At 36.9% G+C, this 16,159-nt stretch overlaps 1 protein-coding gene across 2 annotated transcripts in view; it reads left to right on the forward strand.

Moving 5' to 3' along the window:
- The window catches only part of aff1 (ALF transcription elongation factor 1), a 49,427-nt gene that overhangs the window by 13,233 nt on the left and 20,035 nt on the right, over positions 1-16,159 (forward strand). For both annotated transcript variants that reach the window (XM_042508928.2, XM_042508927.2), the window contains 10 exons: positions 344-377; positions 1,195-1,252; positions 2,251-2,392; positions 2,520-3,551; positions 3,639-3,727; positions 3,831-4,056; positions 4,212-4,303; positions 4,660-4,723; positions 4,871-5,007; positions 5,249-5,320. In XM_042508928.2, the coding sequence (XP_042364862.2) occupies positions 344-377; positions 1,195-1,252; positions 2,251-2,392; positions 2,520-3,551; positions 3,639-3,727; positions 3,831-4,056; positions 4,212-4,303; positions 4,660-4,723; positions 4,871-5,007; positions 5,249-5,320 (1,946 nt within the window). The remainder of the gene's footprint in view (positions 1-343; positions 378-1,194; positions 1,253-2,250; positions 2,393-2,519; positions 3,552-3,638; positions 3,728-3,830; positions 4,057-4,211; positions 4,304-4,659; positions 4,724-4,870; positions 5,008-5,248; positions 5,321-16,159) is intronic.

Here is a 16,159-nt window from a genome sequence, read left to right on the forward strand (position 1 = left end):
GTTTTTTTTATTTTAATGATGTTGTGATAGTTTCTGACAGACATGCCATACTGCTTGACACATAGACAAGGGCTAAAGGAATGGCAGCGACATTTGAAAACTTTTCAACCGGAAGCCCAAAGAGCAGCAGCATGAAATAACCGAAATGCTCTGAAAAAAGACGCTATATGGACACAGGCCCTTTGTCTTGTTAATTAAATATTGATGTGCACAAAGAGTACTGATTATAACATGCACATAATAAAGTTATCAGTTTAGTGTAAATACAAATTTAAAAAACTAATTCGAACAAATGTATGACCCAGGTTAAAGTTTGCTTGTGTATTTCTCTCTGTCCTCACAGGAAGCAGAGCATGTCTCCTCATGTCCAGGACAAAGTGAGTAATAAGGGAATGATTCAGAGTACAGTTCATAATGGACATAATAATAAATGGAAAGGATTTTACTGTATTATGGAAAATCAACACTGAGTGCAAACTGGGTTTAGAGTCTGTTTTGTCTGGAATTGATGTTGGTAGCAGACAGATCGATCTGTCATCATGATCTGCTGTGTAGCCTCTGGATAAAGTTTCAGGCCTGATGGTGGAAGCTGGTGTGATGTGAATATTCTCCTCACTCTTCTTGAATTTTAAATATCCATGGAGTTAAAGCAGCACCTCGTTTATAGACACTGCCATATGTTTTCTTCAAGGAAACGTTTCTGTAGCAACTTGTGCAACAACTGTGGACCACTCCGTTAACTGGCCACAAAATATCAGAGAGAAGCAACCCTGTAATTTTAGCTCAAATTAACTAAGAGTAAGAGTCAGTCGTGTAGGCGGGGAGGATAAGTGATCTCTCACTGTTCTCAGGCCTTTTCTTTAACATTTTACAACAATGATACATTAGATTTTATATTTAGTTAGATTATTAGTATCAGTTGTAGTAAAACTTGTGCTTCTTATAATATTGAACCATTAGAAAGCAAACAGGCCTTGAGAGATCTTAAAGCATTACCTTTACCAGCAGGTTAGCTTTTATAAGTTTTGTATTTCTATTGTTTGATAATTTATAGTTATGCGTAGTCAGGATATAATTAAAAAAAAAATACAGCAGTCCCTGTTTGATTATTTTTTTACGATGACATGTAAATGTAATGACTTGTGTTGTTTCTTTTGTGGAACTAATGTTTGTTTTCTCTGTTGTTTCTTCCAGAAAACTATGAGTCATCTCCTGCAGATCCATCCCAGCTCATACAGCAGAGCTCCTCATCGTAAGTGACTCTGCTTTTACAGTTTTTTGCCATTATTTCGAAATATGACATCGACCTGAGAACCAGAGAAAGTTACTGAACTTGAATGAAAATTACTGATGTCATGTAGTTCAGTCCAAACAATGTCTTAACCGGACTAGCTGGCTTCATCAGGAAGGGTGGCTGTGGCTCAGAGGTAGAGTGGTCATCCTCGAATCGGAAGATCCCCAGTGGGCAAGATACTGAACCCCAATTTGCTCTCAATGCCACGTCATCAGAGTGTGTATGCGTATGAATGATTACTACCTAGTAGGTGGCACCTTGTACGGTAGCCTCTGCCACTACTGTGTGAATGGGTGAATGTGACATGTCCTGTGAAAGCGCTTTGAGTAGTCGAAAAGACTAGCAAAGCGCTATAAAAGTACAGTACATTTACCATTTGCCATCAGAGTTTCTGATCCAGCTGCATTCACTCACAAACACTGCAATTAGAAGAAAGGGCAGAAAAAAAAGTTCTACACATATTTTCATGAGGGCTGCAGCTAATGATTATTTATCATTTCATCTGCAGATTATTGTCTTTGTTAATTGTTTTGTGTACTATAATGAAAAAATGGCTTTTTATAATTTCCCATAGCCCAAAATGATGTTTTGAAATGACTTGTTTAATTCAACCAAAGACTTAAACCCACATAAATTCATATCACTAATATAAATCATCATGGCATTTTTGCTTGAAAAATGACTTGAAAGATTAATTTAATTGTCTAATCAATCATTTGTTCTTGCCCTGATTTTTAGAAAAAAAAATCATTGTAAAATTAAAAAAACAACAACACAACAAAAAACAAATAAAAAGATTTTTTCAGTTGGTTCCTTCTTCACACATGATGCTTGTTAAATGTGCTGTTTACTGGCTCAGTCTGGGCATGTGGGCTTCAAGTTATTTGAGTGTAATTCCATTATAATCTAAACACATCTATGTGACATTATTGTGGTGTTTTTTATGTATGCACTAGTTCATTTGAAGCAGCGCATTCCAGAGGGGTAGAGTCTGCCAGCTCCAGCGACTCAGAGAGTAGCTCAAGATCAGGGTCGGACAGTGAAAGCACCATTGAGGAGCCACTTCAGCCTCCACGGAGCAACTCTGTTAAAACTGAGGTAATTTACTGCTTGTGCTTTTTTGGACATGTGTTCATATTGAATGAAGGACTCGTAAACAAGCATTTTCTGAACGGTTTGCTCTCCCGCATTATTTAAAATCACAATGTTTGTATCCTTTTTTTAGTGTGATGCTCCAGCAGTGGCCCATAGTGATTGGCAGTTGGGAAACTGGATTCGGTCCAGCCAGCAGAACTCCAGCACCGAGAGTCAGAGCGGCGTTCATGCCTCTGAGAGCCCTACTCACAAACAGCCACCGCCCAGTCAAAGCTCCAAGCTCTCACTCAGTGTAGAGGTGGCCGACTCCACCAGGGAATCGAAACCTCAACTTTCTTCCCACAGGAAGAAGTTCACTGATAGGCTTACAAAGCCCCAGCAGCACAGCGAAAGCCCCCACGACAGCTATAACCATCAAAGTAACCAAGAATCTATCTCTGCAGATTTAAACAGCTGCAGCAGCTCCAAGAAACTTTCATGCAGCACGCACTCCTCAAAACCAGCGAAGGCAAACTACCCAGATCGCACGGAAGCAGCTGTCAGCGTGAAGTGTGAGGAGGTCAAAGACCCCTGTTTTACAGATAGACCCAAGGTAAAGACGAAAACAGGACGTAGCCAGAAGAGCAAGGACAGCAGGGACACTAAAAGGGACACTAAAAGGATTTCTAAACACACTACACTTGACAAGCGGAAGGCCAGATTGGAGCCTAAAGTCACAGTGGTCCTGTGTGATCGTTGTCCATCGTGTGGTGTGCGATCTCCTAACCTCTGTTCCTGCCACACCCAAAGTTCTGCTCAGCCTGCTCAGCCTGACCAGCTGTCTCCTGCCCCACCGCTCAGGATCAGTCGTACCGAACCAAAGTTAGAGACCATCTGCCAGAAGGGCAAAAAGATTCCTCACAAAACAATCCACAAGCACTCAGAGAAGACTGGGCGGGCAGGCAAGAGTTCTTGGGACCACCACAGTCCTTGTAGATCCCTGCTGGTGAAGATTGATCTAAGCTTGCTCTCAAGAGTCCCCCGGACCTCCGGCAAACAACAGGCGATAGCCAGCAGTGCAAAAAGACAAGCGCTGGTCACAGAGCAAGATAGAGGGGGCAGTGATGCATCTACAGCACACAAACTCACCAAAACCAGCAAAAAAAAGAGTATATCTCAAAATGTGAGAAATACAAGGGTACAGGTTTGTTGTAGTTGGCAAATGTGTTCATAATATTTTTGTTTCAATGTGTGGTTTATTGTCTTCCAGGCTGAGGTAGATAATACAGCTCTTCCAAGGAAGAAACAAAGGCTGGAAAACAAGTATACCTCATCAACTCTTGCATCTGTCAAACTGGAGTAGGTTTTTAAAAAAAAAAAATTATGGAGGATAACATTGATATATTTTGATATTTTTTTTGTGACTCAGATCACATGGGTTTTGTATTTTTGTCCCTGACAGATGTTCCAGCAATTCAATAGAGGAGCGTGAGAAAATGAAGGCCAAGAAAAATCCTGATCATCTACAGCATCCTTTGACATCCAAAGATGCTGTTAAAGGCTCAAAGGTGCACAAACACAGTTCTGGGGAGACCCAGGAGTCCAGCAAGGAGGCTGTAAAGTCCAAAGACACCCGCAAGCACAAGAGTAGCAATGGAAAACACACAGAGCACCCACACTTTGTAAAGGTAACAGAATTTGTCATGTGTATGTGTAACATGTACTACAATGTTGCTTCTTTTACAGAGACTAGCTTCTGTAAGTGCTCATAGTTTTAGTGATTGTAACCAGTGAAAAAGTCTCACCGATAACCATTCACAAAAAGTCTGTCCTGCAATCCTAGAAGCCCCGCAAGAGTGGCCTCGCTGTCACATCATCTTCACAGCCCACCAGGGAAGCTTTGAGCAAAAGGCCATTGCTCAGATTTGAGGACAGGTAAAAATCTAAAATAAAGTTTAATTTGTTATGTCCTTTGAAAGCCTGCCTCTGTCTGAACCTAGCTGGATTTCCCCCCTAAATTGTGCTATATCCTCCAGACCTAATTTCAGATAAAACTCCTCATCCTTGGATTTTAGAGTTTCACAAGGAATATGATAATAAGGCTGTTATTGCAAAAAAAAGTGCAAGTCAGTAACTTTGCGATAGATGGTCTAAAGAAAACAGAGCAGCATTTCTGGATTGTTCTTAAAGCTATTTCCTATAATTTTAATCAAATTGTTGCCACAGTTTTAATGAAGAACAGTGCACTTATGATATATTTTATCATCGAATAAAGTGTCTTTTATTTCTAGGCAGTACCCTGTGAAGCATTACATAAAGGAGGCCAAAAAGCTGAAGCACAAAGCAGATGCAGAAGTAGGTTATCTTTTTTTGTTTGTTTTGAGTTTATTAAAACTACTGCAGTCCATCCCACCCAGTCATACAAGTAACATACGACTGAACTTTATTTTCTCCTTCCCTTTCCCTCTCCCCCTCTCTCTTTCTCTCTCTCTCTCTCTGTAGTCAGATAAGCTCAGTAAAGCTTTCAGTTACCTGGATGCAGCCATGTACTTTGTTGAAAGCGGCATTGCGATGGAAAAAGATCCACAGATTTCAATGTCATCCTACACTATGTTTGCAGAGACAGTGGAACTGCTCAAGTATGAAACCACTTCTATCATTAAAATCTGCACCATTTAAAGATTGTTTTAATCATTAGTTTGCATGTTTGGAAAGTTGCAGAGTGCAGGGTAGGCTATTCCACCTTGTCATAATCACAGACATTGAAAAATATGTATTATATAAATGTTAAATTTAAACTTTTAACACGAAGGCTTTGGCTCCATAACAGAATTTTATTCGTATTTATTAGTTTTACTGCCACGTTCTTCACTCCCACAGGTTTGTACTGAAACTCAAAAACTCAGTGGATGCCTCTGCTACACCCTCAGAAAAGGACTTTTTAACCTTATGGTAAGGTGTAGTTTATACTTAATGTGCTGTTTCGCCACACACCAGAATGTCTCTTTCGATATATATTTGTTATATTGTTGTTTGTTTTGGGTCTTGTGTAAAGAATACAGACAAGGAGACTTTAATTTCTTTTCCACAACAGCAAATCTTTTTTTGTTTATTGCCATACTTTATTGCCATTTACAGCAATGAACAGGCAAATAACATTGCAGAATTGCCTGGAGAGTGGGGTTTACATAACATAAATGCACATATGGGTAAAGATTCAACATATAACATTATTAGACTGACATACATACCCATGTGTACACTTTCCATTAACATAATTAGATGCCTCCATCCATACACATACCCATGCATCCATACATACACATAAACATTACTCACATGCATACATACACACTACAGTTATTAAGACATACATCATGTACATACACAACAGCAACTCTTATGTTTGAAATAACTGTTAGTTGAAATGACTATATTTGTGTAGCATTTATTTAGTACAGGTGTTTATTATAATGTCCGTTGCTGATTCTACTACATGATTGACCGTTAATTGGAAGACTGGATTTATCATAAATAGGTTGCTTTGGTATTTTTAGAATATTTAGTATGTCATAAAAAATACACAGTAAAGTGTGTCATGAAAATGTAAAAAAAAGAAAAGTTAAAGGGATAATATGTCATGAAAAAATCATTAAAAAGTCACAGTATAGAATGTCCGAAAAATTTAATTAAAAAAAAAAAAGACATTGTATTATTTGTCATAAAAAAGTCATAGTGTAGTAAATGCCGAAACAAATGTCACAGTACAGTATGCCATTGAAAGTGTAAGGATATTATGTCATAAATATGTCATACAAAATAGCATAGTATAGTATGCCATGAAAATGTCATAGCAAATTATTTCATAAAAATGTCATTAAAAAAGTCATAGTGTAGTCTTTCATGAAAAATTTCATTATAATAGTCATAGTTATAAAAAATGTCATATACAGAAATTCAAAGTCTAACATTAAAATGTCAGAAAAAATTTAATAGTATATTATGCCATGAAAATGTCATAGTAGAGTATGTTATAAAAATGTCATTGTATAATATTTCTAAGTAAAATAATCATGTCATATTAAAAGTCAACTAAAGAGTCATTGTAAAGTATGTCATTTTTTTAATTAAAAAAGTCATAGTATAGTATATCATAAAAATGTAACAAAAATGTCATAGAATAGTATGTCATAAAAAAGAGAAAATTTAATAGTAAAAGTGAAATTAGAAAGTCATTGTATACTATACTATATACATAAAAATGTCATCAGAGTCATAGTGTAATATATAACAAATTTCATTGTATGGTATGTCATGTAAAATTGCATTAAACTAAATTAAATTAACGTCATAAAATTGTCATAGAATATGTCATAAAACTCGTAGTATAATATGTCATAAAAATGTCATAGTATTTTATGTCACTAAAGTCATTAAAAACTCATAATGTGGTCACAAAATGTTATTAAAATAAATTCCTAATATGCCATAAAAACGTCATAAGTTATAATGTATGTTACATAAATGCCATGAAAATGTTGTAGTTTAGTAATGTCACAGAAATGTCATAGTATAGAATGTTATAAAGATTTCATTCATTCATAGAATAGTATGTCAATATAAATGTCATAAAAATGTAAAGTATGTCATCCAAAAGACAATATAAAGTGGAAGGCTTGTTTTTCATTCATAATAGCATTAAAAAAGTCATAGTATGGTATGTCTTCCAAAATAGCCAAAAAATTCATGTTATAGTATTTCATCCAAAGTAGCATAAAACAACAATCTCATGGTATGTTGTTGAAAGTCATACTATAGTATATCTTTGTATATCTTATCTTAGATGTCGTCTAAAATGGTGTACAAAAGTCATAGTATAATATGCCTTCCAAAATGGCAGTTAGTATTATAATATGTCTTAACAAAAAGTTGCACAAAAAAGTATACTATGTCATCATAGACCAGTATATCGTTCACAATGGCATGGAAAAATCATAGTATGGTATATCATCATAAATAGCATGAAAAAAGTCTTTGTATACATTGGAATTCAAAATAGCATAAAAAACATAAAATTACAATATGTCTTCCAAAAAAGAATAAAATAGTTGTTCTGTAGTGTGTCATCAAAGGTAGCATTAAAACTTAATAGTACAGTTCATTGTCCAAAATAGTGAAAAAAATGACACTGAACATTATGTCAAAATTAGGAATTTTAAGGGATGCATAATTTGGCACGTCCAAAAAATGATCAACAATCCAAGACTATAGTAAGGCGAAAATGTCAAAATTGACATGTCCCAAAAACAGCTCAAAACAGCTTAGCATAGCGGGCCAACACACGCCATAGCATAGAAAGTTGCAAAAGTAGCCCAAACCGCCATAATTATGCACATCGAAAAAATGACCAAAAATCCAAGACTATAGTAAGGCGAAAATGTCAAAATTTGACATGTCCCAAAAGTAGCTCAAAACCGCCAGAAACAACTTAGATTGGCCTGCCAACACACGCCATAGCATAGAAAGTTGCAAAAATAGCCAAAAACGCCATCACTTGACATGTCGAAAAAATGACCAAAAATCCAAGACTATAGTAAGGTGAAAATGTCAAAATTTGACATGTCCCAAAAGTAGTTCAAAATCGCTAGAAACAACTTAGATTACCTTGCCCAGACACGCCATAGAATAGAAAGTTGCAAAAATAGCCCAAAACGCCATAATTTGGCACGTGGAAAAAATGACCAAAAATCCAAGACTATAGTAAGGTGAAAATGTCAAAATTTGACATGTCCCAAAAACAGCTCAAAACCGCTAGAAACAGCTTAGATTAGCCTGCCCAGACACGCCATAGCATAGAAAGTTGCAAAAGTAGCCCAAACCGCCATAATTATGCACATGGAAAAAATGACCAAAAATCCAAGACTATAGTAAGGCGAAAATGTCAAAATTTGACATGTCCCAAAAGTAGCTCAAAACCGCTAGAAACAACTTAGATTGGCCTGCCCAGACACGCCATAGCATAGAAAGTTGCAAAAATAGCCAAAAACGCCATCACTTGACATGTTGAAAAAATGACCAAGTCAAGTCAAGTCAGTTTTATTTATATAGCCCATTATCACAAAATATGGTTTGCCTCAGAGGGCTTTACAGTGTACGACATCCCTCTGCCCTTAGACCCTCACATCACCCAAGGAAAAACTCCCCAAAAAGAACCCCTGTAACGGGGAAAAAAAAAGAAGAAGAAACCTCAGGAAGAGCGGTAGAGGATAGTGAGGGATCCCTCTTCCAGGACCGACAGACGAGCAATAGATGTCGTAAATAGCAAATGAAATACAATCATGGCAAAAAAGGAAAGAGAAAGAGAGAGGGTGGGGGGGGGGGAACAGCAATAATAGAAACAGATGCATGTCATATTACAGTAATGGTAGGTGTGAAATTACTAATTGCTCTCTATGATGATGTTGATAGAGATGATAACAGTCTCATGCATGCAGTCTCATGCACTTCCAAAAAAGAATAAAATAGTTGTTCTGTAGTGTGTCATCAAAGGTAGCATTAAAACTTAATAGTACAGTTCATTGTCCAAAATAGTGAAAAAAATGACACTGAACATTATGTCAAAATTAGGAATTTTAAGGGATGCATAATTTGGCACGTCGAAAAAATGACCAAAAATCCAAGACTAAAGTAAGGCGAAAATGTCAAAATTTGACATGTCCCAAAAGTAGCTCAAAACCGCTAGATACAACTTAGATTAGCCTGCCCAGACACGCCATAGCATAGAAAGTTGCAAAAATAGCCAAAAACGCCATAATTTGGCACGTGGAAAAAAATGACCAAAAATCCAAGACTATAGTAAGGCGAAAATGTCAAGATTTGACATGTCCCAAAAAAAGCTCAAAACCGCTAGAAACAACTTAGATTAACCTGCACAGACACGCCATAGCATTGAAAGTTGCAAAAATAGCCCAAAACGCCATAATTATTGATGTCGAAAAAATGACCAAAAATCCAAGACTATAGTAAGGCGAAAATGTCAAAATTTGACATGTCCCAAAAGTAGCTCAAAACCGCTAGAAACAACTTAGATTAGCCTGCCAACACACGCCATAGCATAGAAAGTTGCAAAAATAGCCAAAAACGCCATAATTATGGACGTTGAAGAATTGACCAAAAGTCCAAGACTATAGCAAGGCGAAAGTGTCAAAATTTGACATGTCCCAAAAGTAGTTCAAAACTGCTAGAGACAACTTAGATTACCTTGCCCAGACACGCCATAGAATAGAAAGTTGCAAAAATAGCCCAAAACGCCATAATTTGGCACGTGGAAAAAATGACCAAAAATCCAAGACTATAGTAAGGCGAAAATGTCAAAATTTGACATGTCCCAAAAGTAGCTCAAAACCGCTAGATACAACTTAGATTAGCCTGCCCAGACACGCCATAGCATAGAAAGTTGCAAAAATAGCCAAAAACGCCATAATTTGGCACGTGGAAAAAATGACCAAAAATCCAAGACTATAGTAAGGCGAAAATGTCAAAATTTGACATGTCCAAAAAAAACCTCAGAACCGCTAGAAATAACTTAGATTAGCCTGCCCAGACACGCCATAGCACAGAAGGTTACAAAAATAGCCAAAAACGCCATAATTTGGCACGTTGAAAAAATGACCAAAAATCCAAGACTATAGTAAGGCGAAAATGTCAAAATTTGACATGTCCCAAAAAAAGCTCAAAACCGCTAGAAACAACTTAGATTAGCCTGCCAACACACGCCATAGCATAGAAAGTTGCAAAAATAGCCAAAAACGCCATAATATGGCACGTTGAAAAAATGACCAAAAATCCAAGACTATAGTAAGGCGAAAATGTCAAAATTTGACATGTCCCAAAAAAAGCTCAAAACCGCTAGATACAACTTAGATTAACCTGCACAGACACGCCATAGCACAGAAAGTTGCAAAAATAGCCCAAAACGGCATAATTATTGACGTCGAAAAAATGACCAAAAATCCAAGACTATAGTAAGGCGAAAATGTCAAAATTTGACATGTCCCAAAAGTAGCTCAAAACCGCTAGAAACAACTTAGATTAGCCTGCCAACACACGCCATAGCATAGGAAGTTGCAAAAATAGCCAAAAATGCCATAATTATGGACGTCGAAAAAATGACCAAAAATCCAAGACTATAGTAAGGCAAAAATGTCAAAATTTGACATGTCCCAAAAGTAGCTCAAAACCGCTAGACACAGCTTAGATTAGCCTGCCAACACACGCCATAGCATAGAAAGTTGCAAAAATAGCCCAAAACGCCATAATTATGGACGTTGAAAAAATGACCAAAAATCCAAGACTATAGTAAGGCGAAAATGTCAAAATTTGACATGTCCAAAAAAACCCTCAAAACCGCTAGAAATATCTTAGATTAGCCTGCCAACACACGCCATAGCATAGAAAGTTGCAAAAATAGCCAAAAACGCCATAATATGGCACGTTGAAAAAATGACCAAAAATCCAAGACTATAGTAAGGCGAAAATGTCAAAATTTGACATGTCCCAAAAGTAGCTCAAAACCGCTAGAAACAACTTAAATTAGCCTGCCAACACACGCCATAGCATAGGAAGTTGCAAAAATAGCCAAAAATGCCATAATTATGGACGTTGAAAAAATGACCAAAAATCCAAGACTATAGTAAGGCAAAAATTTCAAAATTTGACATGTCCCAAAAGTAGCTCAAAACCGCTAGACACAGCTTCGATTAGCCTGCCAACACACGCCATAGCATAGAAAGTTGCAAAAATAGCCAAAAACGCCATAATTATGGACGTTGAAAAAATGACCAAAAATCCAAGACTATAGTAAGGCGAAAATGTCAAAATTTGACATGTCCAAAAAAACCCTCAAAACCGCTAGAAATATCTTAGATTAGCCTGCCAACACACGCCATAGCATAGAAAGTTGCAAAAATAGCCAAAAACGCCATAATATGGCACGTTGAAAAAATGACCAAAAATCCAAGACTATAGTAAGGCGAAAATGTCAAAATTTGACATGTCCCAAAAGTAGCTCAAAACCGCTAGAAACAACTTAGATTAGCCTGCCAACACACGCCATAGCATAGGAAGTTGCAAAAATAGCCAAAAATGCCATAATTATGGACGTTGAAAAAATGACCAAAAATCCAAGACTATAGTAAGGCAAAAATTTCAAAATTTGACATGTCCCAAAAGTAGCTCAAAACCGCTAGACACAGCTTCGATTAGCCTGCCAACACACGCCATAGCATAGAAAGTTGCAAAAATAGCCAAAAACGCCATAATTATGGACGTTGAAAAAATGACCAAAAATCCAAGACTATAGTAAGGCGAAAATGTCAAAATTTGACATGTCCAAAAAAACCCTCAAAACCGCTAGAAATATCTTAGATTAGCCTGCCAACACACGCCATAGCATAGAAAGTTGCAAAAATAGCCAAAAACGCCATAATTATGGACGTCAAAAAAATGACCAAAAATCCAAGACTATAGTAAGGCGAAAATGTCAAAATTTGACATGTCCCAAAAAAAGCTCAAAACCGCTAGATACAACTTAGATTAACCTGCACAGACATGCCATAGCACAGAAAGTTGCAAAAATAGCCCAAAACGGCATAATTATTGACGTTGAAAAAATGACCAAAAATCCAAGACTATAGTAAGGCGAAAATGTCAAAATTTGACATGTCCCAAAAAAAGCTCAAAACCGCTAGAAACAACTTAGATTAGCCTGCCAACACACGCCATAGCATAGAAAGTTGCAAAAATAGCCAAAAACGCCATAATTATGGACGTTGAAAAAATGACCAAAAATCCAAGACTATAGTAAGGCGAAAATGTCAAAATTTGACATGTCCCAAAAAAAGCTCAAAACCGCTAGAAACAACTTAGATTAACCTGCACAGACATGCCATAGCACAGAAAGTTGCAAAAATAGCCCAAAACGGCATAATTATTGACGTCGAAAAAATGACCAAAAATCCAAGACTATAGTAAGGCGAAAATGTCAAAATTTGACATGTCCCAAAAGTAGTTCAAAACCGCTAGAAACAACTTAGATTAGCCTGCCAACACACGCCATAGCATAGAAAGTTGCAAAAATAGCCCAAAACACCATCATTTGGCATGTCGAACAAATGACCAAAAATCCAAGACTATAGTAAGGCGAAAGTGTCAAAATTTGACATGTCCCAAAAGTAGTTCAAAACCGCTAGAAACAACTTAGATTAACCTGCCAACACACGCCATAGCATAGAAAGTTGCAAAAATAGCCAAAAACGCCATAATTATGGACGTTGAAAAAATGACCAAAAATCCAAGACTATAGTAAGGCGAAAATGTCAAAATTTGACATGTCCAAAAAAACCCTCAAAACCGCTAGAAATATCTTAGATTAGCCTGCCAACACACGCCATAGCATAGAAAGTTGCAAAAATAGCCAAAAACGCCATAATATGGCACGTTGAAAAAATGACCAAAAATCCAAGACTATAGTAAGGCGAAAATGTCAAAATTTGACATGTCCCAAAAGTAGCTCAAAACCGCTAGAAACAACTTAGATTAGCCTGCCAACACACGCCATAGCATAGGAAGTTGCAAAAATAGCCAAAAATGCCATAATTATGGACGTTGAAAAAATGACCAAAAATCCAAGACTATAGTAAGGCAAATATGTCAAAATTTGACATGTCCCAAAAGTAGCTCAAAACCGCTAGAAACAACTTAGATTAGCCTGCCAACACACGCCATAGCATAGAAAGTTGCAAAAATAGCCCAAAACGGCATAATTATTGACGTTGAAAAAATGACCAAAAATCCAAGACTATAGTAAGGCAAATATGTCAAAATTTGACATGTCCAAAAAAACCCTCAAAACCGCTAGAAATATCTTAGATTAGCCTGCCAACACACGCCATAGCATAGAAAGTTGCAAAAATAGCCAAAAACGCCATAATATGGCACGTTGAAAAAATGACCAAAAATCCAAGACTATAGTAAGGCGAAAATGTCAAAATTTGACATGTCCCAAAAGTAGCTCAAAACCGCTAGAAACAACTTAGATTAGCCTGCCAACACACGCCATAGCATAGAAAGTTGCAAAAATAGCCAAAAACGCCATAATTACGGACGTTGAAAAAATGACCAAAAATCCAAGACTATAGTAAGGCAAAAATTTCAAAATTTGACATGTCCCAAAAGTAGCTCAAAACCGCTAGACACAGCTTCGATTAGCCTGCCAACACACGCCATAGCATAGAAAGTTGCAAAAATAGCCAAAAACGCCATAATTATGGACGTTGAAAAAATGACCAAAAATCCAAGACTATAGTAAGGCGAAAATGTCAAAATTTGACATGTCCCAAAAACCCTCAAAACTGCTAGAAACAATTTAGACTAGCCTGCCAACACACGCCATAGCATAGAAAGTTGCAAAAGTAGCAAAAAACACCATAATATGGCACGTTGAAAAAATGACCAAAAATCCAAGACTATAGTAAGGCGAAAATGTCAAAATTTGACATGTCCCAAAAAAAGCTCAAAACCGCTAGATACAACTTAGATTAACCTGCACAGACATGCCATAGCACAGAAAGTTGCAAAAATAGCCCAAAACGGCATAATTATGGACGTTGAAAAAATGACCAAAAATCCAAGACTATAGTAAGGCGAAAATGTCAAAATTTGACATGTCCCAAAAGTAGCTCAAAACCGCTAGAAACAACTTAGATTAGCCTGCCAACACACGCCATAGCATAGGAAGTTGCAAAAATAGCCAAAAATGCCATAATTATGGACGTTGAAAAAATGACCAAAAATCCAAGACTATAGTAAGGCGACAATGTCAAAATTTGACATGTCCAAAAAAACCCTCAAAACCGCTAGAAATATCTTAGAATAGCCTGCCCAGACACGCCATTGCACAGAAGGTTACAAAAATAGCCAAAAACGTCATAATTTGGCACGTTGAAAAAATGACCAAAAATCCAAGACTATAGTAAGGCGAAAATGTCAAAATTTGACATGTCCCAAAAAAAGCTCAAAACCGCTAGAAACAACTTAGATTAACCTGCACAGACACGCCATAGCATAGAAAGTTGCAAAAATAGCCCAAAACGCCATAATTATTGACGTCAAAAAAATGACCAAAAATCCAAGACTATAGTAAGGCGAAAATGTCAAAATTTGACATGTCCCAAAAGTAGCTCAAAACCGCTAGAAATATCTTAGAATAGCCTGCCCAGACACGCCATAGCACAGAAGGTTGCAAAAATAGCCAAAAACGGCATAATTATGGACGTCGAAAAAATGACCAAAAATCCAAGACTATAGTAAGGCGAAAATGTCAAAATTTGACATGTCCCAAAAACAGCTCAAAACCGCTAGAAACAACTTAGATTAACCTGCACAGACACGCCATAGCATAGAAAGTTGCAAAAATAGCCCAAAACGCCATAATTATTGACGTCAAAAAAATGACCAAAAATCCAAGACTATAGTAAGGCGAAAATGTCAAAATTTGACATGTCCCAAAAGTAGCTCAAAACCGCTAGAAACAACTTAGATTAGCCTGCACAGACACGCCATAGCACAGAAAGTTGCAAAAATAGCCCAAAACGCCATAATTATTGACGTTGAAAAAATGACCAAAAATCCAAGACTATAGTAAGGCGAAAATGTCAAAATTTGACATGTCCCAAAAAAAGCTCAAAACCGCTAGAAACAACTTAGATTAGCCTGCCAACACACGCCATAGCATAGAAAGTTGCAAAAATAGCCAAAAACGCCATAATTATGGACGTTGAAAAAATGACCAAAAATCCAAGACTATAGTAAGGCGAAAATGTCAAAATTTGACATGTCCCAAAAACAGCTCAAAACCGCTAGAAACAACTTAGATTAACCTGCACAGACACGCCATAGCACAGAAGGTTGCAAAAATAGCCCAAAACGGCATAATTATTGACGTCGAAAAAATGACCAAAAATCCAAGACTATAGTAAGGCGAAAATGTCAAAATTTGACATGTCCCAAAAGTAGCTCAAAACCGCTAGAAACAACTTAGATTAGCCTGCCAACACACGCCATAGCATAGGAAGTTGCAAAAATAGCCAAAAATGCCATAATTATGGACGTCGAAAAAATGACCAAAAATCCAAGACTATAGTAAGGCAAAAATTTCAAAATTTGACATGTCCCAAAAGTAGCTCAAAACCGCTAGAAACAACTTAGATTAGCCTGCCAACACACGCCATAGCATAGAAAGTTGCAAAAATAGCCAAAAACGGCATAATTATGGACGTTGAAAAAATGACCAAAAATCCAAGACTATAGTAAGGCAAAAATGTCAAAATTTGACATGTCCCAAAAAAAGCTCAAAACCGCTAGAAACAACTTAGATTAACCTGCACAGACACGCCATAGCACAGAAGGTTGCAAAAATAGCCCAAAACGGCATAATTATGGACGTTGAAAAAATGACCAAAAATCCAAGACTATAGTAAGGCAAATATGTCAAAATTTGACATGTCCCAAAAGTAGCTCAAAACCGCTAGAAACAACTTAGATTAGCCTGCCAACACACGCCATAGCATAGAAAGTTGCAAAAATAGCCAAAAACGGCATAATTATGGACGTTGAAAAAATGACCAAAAATCCAAGACTATAGTAAGGCGAAAATGTCAAAATTTGACATGTCCCAAAAGTAGCTCAAAACCGCTAGAAACAACTTAGATTAGCCTGCACAGACACGCCATA

The sequence above is a fragment of the Plectropomus leopardus genome, chromosome 20 (assembly GCF_026936395.1).
Source record: "Plectropomus leopardus strain MGB_pleo_1.0 chromosome 20, ASM2693639v1, whole genome shotgun sequence".
Taxonomy (NCBI): Eukaryota; Metazoa; Chordata; class Actinopteri; order Perciformes; family Serranidae; genus Plectropomus; species Plectropomus leopardus.